This window comes from Bufo bufo, chromosome 1 (genome assembly GCF_905171765.1).
Source record: "Bufo bufo chromosome 1, aBufBuf1.1, whole genome shotgun sequence".
Lineage (NCBI taxonomy): Eukaryota > Metazoa > Chordata > Amphibia > Anura > Bufonidae > Bufo > Bufo bufo.
Genome location: NC_053389.1, coordinates 773,193,155 through 773,203,657, shown reverse-complemented (window position 1 = coordinate 773,203,657; position 10,503 = coordinate 773,193,155). Strand labels below are relative to the sequence as shown.

At 44.8% G+C, this 10,503-nt stretch overlaps 1 protein-coding gene across 1 annotated transcript; it reads right to left on the bottom strand.

Moving 5' to 3' along the window:
- Positions 1-304: 304 nt before the first annotated feature.
- Positions 305-7,781, bottom strand: PBDC1 (polysaccharide biosynthesis domain containing 1). The gene is made up of 6 exons (XM_040414848.1): positions 7,698-7,781; positions 5,237-5,302; positions 5,049-5,108; positions 3,945-4,085; positions 3,754-3,865; positions 305-680 (listed from the first exon to the last, which is right to left on the bottom strand). Exons 1-6 carry the CDS (start codon positions 7,734-7,736, stop codon positions 583-585), a joined length of 516 nt encoding a protein of 171 aa, XP_040270782.1. The 5' UTR covers positions 7,737-7,781; the 3' UTR covers positions 305-582.
- Between the last annotated feature and the right edge of the window lie 2,722 nt (positions 7,782-10,503).

The following is a 10,503-nucleotide window of genomic DNA, read 5'->3' as shown; positions in this document are numbered from 1 at the left end:
CCGTTTTGCAACCCATAGCCTTCTATTATGATGGAATGAATAACTGAATGCCTCTAAGGGCAGTCTGTCATAGAATTGCGTTATGGTCCATAGTAACTGAATCCATAACGCGATTCGGCTTTTGCCACCAAATGAAGCGTAAACAAATGTCAAAATATGAAATTCGCTCATCTCCAGCTGTCATGTTTTCAGGGATGCATGCGCGAATCAAAAAAATGTAGTTTTGAAATTGCTAAAATTTACCGTCCAGTTGTGGAGATTCGTCCAGGAGTGAGGCAACTATAAAGACAAGCCAATCCATGGGAAAACTGTAAATATACATTCAATTTATTAAAATTAGAAGAAAAACCAGCTGTCCGAATACTCTTAGATAGCACTTTGTGAAGACTGAGGCGGTTTAAAAAAAAAAAAGGTCTGGTGGCAGCAATGACTTTTGGGTATTTTACTGTTTGCCAAAATGAGTGTATAGTGGAAACTGCAGAAAATAAAATTTGAATTGTTTGGTAACTGGTATTGTCATCCAGCTGAGCAACACAACATGTAGACGTCCCCCGGCTGCCGCCGTATACCACCCTCGTGCTGTTACTTTGCAGCTTCTTTTAGTCTGTGATTGTAAATGACGGCGTTACATCCTTCTCTGTTCCGTGCAATTTCTATAGCAAAAAATTGGATTCGGGTAGCTGGAAGGCAAAGACGAGGAAAAAAAACGGAGATGTCAGCAGGTACGTCAAGCACATTACAACATATACAGGAATGTAATGGATGCTGAGGGCAGTAGTCATGTAAAACAGTCACCTCTAACCTGTGTCTCTCCAGCTGTCAGGGCATGATGGGGGTTATAGGTTGAGGAACATTTATGTAATAATTCAGTAATCACCTTTGAAGCAGCTGCATTACTACTGATGGAGTTTCATATATAACCTCTACTAGGACAGTCACATCCTACAGAAATTGAGTAGGGGTTGTCCCATCTTACACATTGGTGGCATACCACTAAGATATGCCTCCAATGTCAGATAGATGGGGCCCCCCAAAGTAAACGAGGGTGCACCTCACAAGAGTGAGCAGAACTCCCATAGAGGTGAATGGACGGTGGCCACTCGTTCACATTGGGGCTATTTCCGGAACTCCTATAGAAGTGATTTGAGAGCACACTGCACATGCGTGGTGAGCTCTCCTCGCCCATCTAATGCTATGCCACCAGGGTGTGAGATGTGCTAAACTCATTTAAAGGGATTTCTACAGCTTTTTAACACTTTTTGGCCCAAGGACAAGGGAGCCAAAAAGTGTTAAAACAATTCTCCATGTTTTTAAGTTAAGCATTAGGGCAACTTGCAGTCCTATGTACAGTCAGGTCCATAAATATTGGGACATGGACACAATTCTAACATTTTTGGCTCTATACACCACCACAATGGATTTGAAATGAAACGAACAAGATGTGCTTTACCTGCAGACTGTCAGCTTTAATTTGAGGGTATTTACATCCAAATCAGGTAAACTGTGTAGGAATTACAACAGTTTGCATATGTGCCTCCAAAAATGTTAGAATAGCCCATATTAAAATGTCCCTGGTCAGATCTGCTACATGCATATGATGAATAACATTTACATGTGACTGATTCCTAGCAGTACAATACAGATGCCAAGTGCAGACCCCGATTATAAACCAGAACGGACAGAATTATAGCAGTACCAAATGTGCATGGAAAGAACTGGATAACAACCTTAGGCTGATTTCACGCTAGCATGTTCAGTCCGGGAAACGTGCTCCATGTGATGGCTGCATTTTCTGGACCAAACCCCTTTAACCTGAACTCACAGCATCATAATAATCTACGATACTGCGAGCGTGTCTACTGTACTCACGTAATGCCTTGAATGTAAGCGATTTCCAGCCACCGGTATTGGTAAAGTCCATTCAACTTTTGTAAAAGCAGTTACAAAAGATAAATACGAAACAGGTTTCGGGTACACGCTTGTAGCACCCTTAATCATAGAGTCACTGGATGACTACACCAGTCAGGTGTAGTGGATATTCAAGCTTAAATCATTTGTCCCCCATGGATTGAATAGAAGACAAGATCTAATCTTACATTATTAATTTATGTTTGTAGATTGTCATGTGTATTGTTGTGACAGCGCACAAAGTTTTTAAATTTTATGTAAGGTAATGCTTTGGTGTTTTTTGTGTTCGTTTGGTAATGTTGCTTTAGGGTCCTGTTCACACACAGTCTAGTTTCCTATGGTGGTCAAGGAGTTAATTTGGAAGTGGCTAGTATTCCTCTATGCCAATCACACCCAGTCGATGTGTCTTCTTCCCCCCTTTCTACCATAAAACCTGACTGGTGTAGTCATCTAGTGACTCTATGACTAAGGGTGCTACAAGCGTGTACCTGAAACGCGTCAGGGAGATGTGAGGCCTGTTTCATATTTATCTTTTGTAACTGCTTTTAATGGAGAAAAAATAAAGTTGAATGGATTTTACCAATACCGGTGGCTGGAAATCGCTTACATTTATTGCTGTGGGAGTGCAGTCCTGCACCATCCGTGCCCCGGAGGTCCGAGCAGAAGCTGGCGTTTGTTACTATATTTTGCACATAATGCCTTGAGTACAGTACACCCACGCTCAGGCAGGAACGGACAGCACCACGGATCATTATGATGCTGTGGGTTTGGGTTAGGACTACTTTCACACTTACGGCAGAGTGATCTGGCAATCTGTATGCAAACGGACAACATTTGTAGACGGATCCGTCTTACAAATACATTGCAAGGACGGATCCGGCACTAATATATTTCAATGTACATTAATGCATGCTGCAGTATTTCCTCCGTCCAAAACGCCGTTCAGTGACTGAACTGAAGACGTCCTGAACGGATTGCTCTCCATTCAGAATGCATGGGGATAAAACTGATCAGTTCTTTTCCGGTATTGAGCCCCTAGGACGGAACTCTATGCCGGAAAAGAAAACCGCTAGTGTGAAAGTGCCCTTAGAGAAGCAGTGTCCTGTACAGGGAAATGCAGCCATCACACAGAACGTGTTTCCCAGACCCGATTCAGACAGCCACACCTCCGCAGAGAATGCAATACTTTGGTCCGTGTGTCATGGAACGTGGACCTGGTGCTCACCAGATCCATGTCCTACAAGGACATATGGAACCTTACTTCCATATAAAAAAATCGTCTGAGTTGTCATTGTTGTGACCGCGACGATCTGAATCAGGCCCTGCTTAGTTCTCATGAGCTATACACTACATGGCCCTGTATGACGCCTCCATGAGGCTCCGTATTCTCTCCTAGAAGCCATGCTGTAGGAGACATACCTCTGTAATATGGCGCCTGTCATGAGACATATGCAGGTACAGTATGGCTCTGTAATGTACCCTAAAGGTGCCTCCTGCTACAAGACACAGTGGTATAGTATGGGCCCACAGGAGTCCAGAGCTGTGTAATAGATCCATAATACAACTGTGTGCACAGGCACAAAAGGAGCAGCTGCCATATGCGTTTTATAAGAAGACCGGACTCGTTAAGAGTCCTCTCAGCACAACTAATGGTGAGGAGAGGGGGTCCCACAGATGCTCAGTATGAGGCCCCAGGTCAACACTACTTCAAAAGTGCCAGCCTGGCCTGAGGGTGTTATGTACTTACCCAAGGTGTCTCACAGGAAGTATACTATGTAGCTACGGGTAAAAAGGTGACACTTTCTCAGAGACAGTGACTAGGTGCGCTACTTTCTACACACTCACAGAAGATGGTATTCTCCTCCGCGTACTCCTTGCTGCTGTCCAATCTTAACAAGGTTCCGTAGTTGAAATCTTCCACCTGATTCTCAAACTGCATGCAGAAAGGCCGCCACTTCTGTGGGGGTTTATAAAACAGTCAGTGTCCTGCAGAGATCGGCAGGGGACAAGCAGAAGCTCCTTGGGTATAAATTTACCTCTTTGGCTGCTGGAGACTTCAGATCTTCAGGATCGATGACATCAATACGAAGATCTGGAAATTCTGCTCGGAAAGCCGTGTAGATCCCATCATCTAACTTGGTCAGTTTTAGGAGGCGAGGGTCAACAGAGGAGATAAGCTGGGGACAGAATACAGTAGCGGAGCACGACTTTAATGGCGTGTTAACTCAGCCAGGATTTTGGATAACGCTTCCTTTGTATATGTCTTGGCAAACGCAGGAACCAATTTTATCTGTTTCTGGCAAGAAATGTGGATTAGGCCTCATGCACACGAACGTGTGCCGGCCGGGCAAACCATAGGGCCACTGCACGCGGACCCATTCACTTGAATAGAGTCCGCGATCCGCACCGCAAAAGAAGTAGTGAATGCACTACTTTCTTGCAGTGTGGAGGCATGGAGAGAAACCCCACGAAAGCCTTCTGCGAGGTTCCGTGCCTCTGTTCCGCACCGACCTTCCGGATTGCGGGCCCGTTCAAGCGAATAGGTCCGCATCCGTGATGTGGGGTGCACACGGGCTGCAATACGGTCACGGCTGGGCAAGGGCCGTGTGCATGAGGCCTAATACACACGTTGCACATACAGCTGTGTAAAAGGGGGTTGTACAAAGTTTTGATGCCCCTAATCACTAGATAGGGGATAACTAACTGATCGGCGGGGGCCCCCCAACAGCTGGGACCCTCACAATTCTGAGAACAGGGGTCCCCCCGCCCCTCCCCCTCTAATAGAGGGACAGGTTCAGCATGCACCCTACCGTTCCATTCCTTCTCCAGGCAAGTACAGCGCTGTCCCATAGAGAATGAATCGAGTGGCGGGGTGCATGCTCAACCTGCCGCTCCTTTAGATGGGGGGGGACAGGACCCCCGTTCTCAGGATCGGTGGTGGTCCCAGCGGTCAGACCCCACCAATCTGTTAGTGATCTACTATCCTGTGGATAACTTCAAAACTTGGAACAGCCCCTTTAATATGCCCTTAGGCAAGTTATCCTATGGTCTGACAACTAAACAGTCGTGATTTTCATACCAATGCCAGTTGCTGGAAACCACTTGGCATCACAAGATCTACACCCAGTGCCCCTACTTACATTGAAGTACACCTCTGCATGCTGATAAGCCTTCATGGCCCAGATCATCTCCACATTGGGCTGCAAAATAAAACACAGTACTTGCTCTATCATGTAGCCGTTCATGAGGAAACCAGAGGGACTCTAGAGAGATCCCTATGCATCTCTCCGGTGGTCACTATCTGGGGTATCTTGCAGGGCACACTTACATCATTGCCGTACGACTCTGCAGGAAGAGACAACGCCTCCGCCACGGACAGCGCTCCGGCCGCTCCCTAGAAAGCAAAAAGGGGGAGAAAAGAAATGGTGGCTGTAAGAGGATTCTATAGCGTTCGCTATTTTTGCCACGAGCTTGTACTTTATTCTAATAGAATTCTTTGGAGCATTACTAAGGTTCACACTATCATTTTTTATTTATTTAATTTTTTTTTGGGGGGGGGGGGGGTGCGCCTTCATATAAATCCATACAAGCTCCAAGTCTAGTCTGTGTCTTGCAGCCGTGTTCAGAGGTAGAAAATCTTACATATGTAGATACCATCCACGTGTGGACTCTGCCTCTGATTTTGGAGGTTTTCAGCTAGATACCCCGGACTTCACTGTGGGGTCAATACCTGCAGGCGGCTGCTCAGCCCAACAACCCTGGTCGTCATCAGAAAAGGACCTATTGCTTAAAGTGTGAATGTCATTTCTTTGGTTTTTTTTCTTCTAATGTGTAGGACAAGTGATAAGGAATTTATATATTAGGCGAATTTGTACTTTTCTACTTAAAAACTGTCTCTGAGGTTTTCTCTTAGCATTGCTCTCTAAGGCTGGGTTCACATCTGCGTCCTTAATGCCGGCAGTCTGTTTCATTGGGGGGGGGGGGGGGGGAGACAGACTGCAGGCATTCACTGTATCCGGTGTACATGCCGGCCCCCCGGACGGACAAAAAAAAATGCAGCATTGTTTGTCCAGCCGAAAGAGCGGCATATACGCCGGTAAGCAGCCGGATCCTATTACAGTGAATGGGGATCCGGCGGTGCCAGATACGTGAACCCTGCCTAAATAACCAGTGCTATGGAAAACGCTTCTTCAGCGCAATCCAGTACTGCAGACGGCTGCCTCTAGCCTTCACACCAGCGAGTGTCACGCTCCCGACTCGCAAGCGCAGCTCCCGTCCTAACCTCCCAAGCACATAGCATTACATTGATTTATGATGCTATGTAACCCGTAGAGGTCTGGAATGTATTGGATAAAACTGACATAATGCTGTCAGTGTTATCCAATACATGCCAGAACTGTAAGGGTTACATAGCATCATAAATCACTGTAATGCTATGTGCTTGGGAGGTCAGGACGGGAGCTGCGCTTGCGAGTCGGGAGCGTGACACTCGCTGGTGTGAAACCAGCCTAACAGGCGCAAATAAAACTGACTTTATATTACTGTGATTTCACTTCTGCCCCGTCTCCCTGTCAGTGTATGTGACTATATACTGGAGAACGGCTTCTCCCTGCCTTCTAGCACTGGCTGAGCGCGGCTCTCCTGGAGGCTCATTAGTCAGTGTGCCGGCGATACAGAGCGCACGTACACTGGCGGTATACATAGGACCGGGAAGGCGCGAATCTACAGCAATAGAAGGTCAGTTTTATATATTGGATAAGGATATAGCTGTAGGAGGGGAGGCTAGAGGCCGCCTACCGACGATGGGTTGTCCTTCCCAACGCTCATTTAGGTGGGACTGCAAAAGGAAAACTTAACAGCAGTTTATTTTTCTATAAAAATGAATAAATAAAATACAAATTCCTCTAATAAAGAAGATTACATAAAAATTCCTTATTAAACGACAGGCTGAAGTCACATCACCGTTATTTTTCCCTTCTTCTGATCAGAAAAACAGAATAAAGAAAAAATATATATATAAAATCCTGAGCGTCAGTTATGCACGTTTGACATCCGTTAGAGCCAATTACATCCGAGATCCGATAATTGTTTTTTTTTAGCTTTTTTGTTGTGTTATTATAAAATATATTTATTTTTTGTACACTGACCACCAAGCCTCATAACAGACTGACACTCCCTGTTCTGCACATATCACCTCTCATCAGTCATCACATTATCATCACAGGCAGGATTACAATGTCAAAAGAACACCTCTGTATTGACATCACAATGGGTGGCGGTCACAACACTCCCCAGAGATATCCATTATCTCCAGACCACAGCTTCCAGGAACTGATAACTGATGAGGCTGCTGTAATGGCCGCCCCGTTCTGTGGGTGATCCGTCTGTATCCAGCGTGGCATGCGGGGCAGCTTTCGGCCATGACGGCGCCTCCCGTGTGGCCCTGCCTTAAGCAATCAGAAGAAAGACTGCGGCGCGTTTCAGCAAATGCCACATTATGGAAGCACTCCCCTTCCAGAAGCACTGGGGGAGGGGCACCTCCATAATACAGCACCATACAGAGGCGATATGATGGGACACTATGGCTCATACCCCTCATGAAGATGCAACAAAACCAAGACATGTCCTAGGCACTGCTATAGATCCTCATAACGATCATGTGATGGGGGCCAAGAGTCACAAAGCTAACTCCACCAGTGCCCCCAGTCACACCAGTATGGCTGCAGTAGAGCTATTAAACGTCCGTCCGCCCCCTTCATTATAATAAGACGTTACTATGAAATCCTCACCAGTGAACCCAAGCCACCCAACTCTCCCGGAGACGCCATGTTTGACACCCTCTGGTCTTTCCCCTCTCACCCGGAAGTGATCACCCTCCCACTTCTTCCATCATTATGAAGCTCGTTCCGCCATCTGTAAGTACAGAATCCTGCGTGCGCCTGCGCACAAAGCGTCCGCCCATTGGCACGCCGCTATGAGGCGGCAGACACTCCAGCCAATGACAGCGCAGGGTTATGGGGGTTGCTATGGAAGCCGGGCAGGTTTGTAGATGAGCTGGAGACGGGGTAGCCACGTGACGAGCAGAGCCGTTTCCCGCCTTTTTACTTTGTCGCGATGTGTACTGCGCCGTGAATGACGCTCGCGTTTAGTTAGTGAATGTGAGGAGATTTTAGATGGAGTTTTTTCAGGGAGTAGTTGGAGATGGAGAGGAAAGCTCTGCACTAGCGCAACATTAGATGTTTCTAGAATAATTCCAGCAGGGCAGCCATGGACCCTGCCATTTTTCATCTTAACCTCTTCAGGACACATGACGTACTGGTACGGCATGTTGTCCCGGTAATTAAGGACACATGACGTAACGGTACATCATGTGTATTTCCGATTACCGCTGCCCAGCAGGCGGTGATCGGAACAAGGTGCCTGCTCAAATCATTGAGCAGGCACCTTGGCTAAATGCGCGGGGGCGGGGGGGGATGGGTACCGTGACCCTCCCCCCCATGTCGGCGATCACCGCAAACCGCAGGTCAATTTAGACCTGCAGTTTGTGGCTTTTTATGTTGCCGGCGGCGGTGCCATCGGGTCCCCATGGGGCTGTAGGGGGGACCCGATGCCTAAGGAAGGCATCGCGCTGCCTTCCGGTGACGAGCCTGTGAGATCCAGCCCCCTGTATTACTCATACACCAATGCATTCCAATACAGAAGTATTGGAATGCATTGTAAAGGATTAGACCCCCAAAAGTTGAAGTCCCAAAGTGGGACAAAAAATAAAGTGAAAAAAAAAGTTGAAAAAATTAAGTTTTCACCCCCAAAAATTAAAAGTTTCAAGTAAAAATAAACAAAAATGTAATTTTCCCCAAATAAAGTTAAAAAAATTGACATATTAGGTATCGCCGCGTCCGTATCGGCTCTATAAACATATCACATGACCTAACCCATCAGATGAACACCGTAAAAAATAAAAACTGTGCTAAATAAACCATTTTTTTGTCACCTTACATCACAAAAAGTAAAACATCAAGCGATAAAAAAGGCGTATGCACACCAAAATAGTACCTATCTAACCGTCACCTCATCCCGCAAAAAATGAGCCCCTACCTGAGACAATCGGCCAAAAAATAAAAAAAATATAGCTCAGAATATAAATACACTAAAACAATTTTTTTTGTTTTAAAAAAGCTGTTATTGTGTAAAACTTACATAAATATAAAAAAAGTATACATATTAGGTATCGCCGCGTCCGTATCGACCGGCTCTATAAAAATATCACATGACCTAACTCCTCAGATGAACACCGTAAAAAATAAAAACTGTGCTAAATAAACCATTTTTTGTCACCTTACATCACAAAAAGTGTAATAGCAAGCAATCAAAAAGTCATATGCACCCCAAACGAGTGCCAATCAAATCTTCATCTCATCCTGCAAAAAATGAGACCCTACCTAAGATAATCGCCCAAAAACTGAAAAAACTATGGCTCTCAGAATATGGAGACACTAAAACATGAATTTTTTTTACGTTTCAAAAAGGATATTATTGTGTAAAACTTACATAAAAAAAAAAAAGTATACATATTAAGTATCGCCGTGTCCGTATCGACCGGCTCTATAAAAATATCACATGAACTAACCCCTCAGATGAACACTATAAAAAATAAAAACTGTGCTAAATAAACCATTTTTGTCACCTTACATCACAAAAAGTGTAATAGCAAGCGATCAAAAAGTCATGCACCCCAAAAAAGTGCTAATCAAACCGTCATCTCATCCCGCAAAAATCATACCCTACCCAAGATAATTGCCCAAAAACTATGGCTCTCAGACTATGGAAACACTAAAACATGATTTTTTTGTTTCAAAAATGAAATCATTGTGTAAAACTTACATAAATAAATAAAAAGTATACATATTAGGTATCACCGCGTCCGTGACAACCTGGTCTATAAAAATACCACATGATCTAACCTGTCAGATGAATGTTGTAAATAACAAAAAATAAAAACGGTGCCAAAACAGCTATTTCTTGTTACCTTGCCTCACAAAAAGTGTAATATAGAGCAACCAAAAATCATATGTACCCTAAAATAGTACCAACAAAACTGCCACCCTATCCCGTAGTTTCTAAAATGGGGTCACTTTTTTGGAGTTTCTACTCTAGGGGTGCATCAGGGGGGCTTCAAATGGGACATGGTGTCAAAATCTGCCTTCCAAAAACGTACGGCATTCTTCCTTCTGCGCCCTGCCGTGTGCCCGTACAGCGGTTTACGACCACATATGGGGTGTTTCTGTAAACTACAGAATCAGAGCCATAAATATTAAGTTTTGTTTGGCTGTTAACCCTTGCTTTGTAACTGGAAAAAAATTATTAAAATGGAAAATCTGCCAAAAAAGTGAAATTTTGAAATTGTATCTCTATTTTCCATTAATTCTTGTGGAACACCTAAAGGGTTAACAAAGTTTGTAAAATCAGTTTTGAATACCTTGAGGGGTGTAGTTTCTAGAATGGGATCACTTTTTTGGAGTTTCTACTCTAGGGGTGCATCAGGGGGGCTTCAAATGGGACATGGTTAAAAAAAACAGTCCAGCAAAATCTGCCTTC

Coding starts and splice junctions, on each gene's coding strand:
- PBDC1 (XM_040414848.1), bottom strand. CDS start 7,736: ATGGCGTCTCCGGGAGAGTTGGGTGGCTTGGGTTCACTG. Junction 5,303..7,697: donor TGGGTGGCTTGGGTTCACTG/GTGAGGATTTCA, acceptor TTTGCTTTCTAG/GGAGCGGCCGGAGCGCTGTC. Junction 5,109..5,236: donor CAGAGTCGTACGGCAATGAT/GTAAGTGTGCCC, acceptor TTTATTTTGCAG/CCCAATGTGGAGATGATCTG.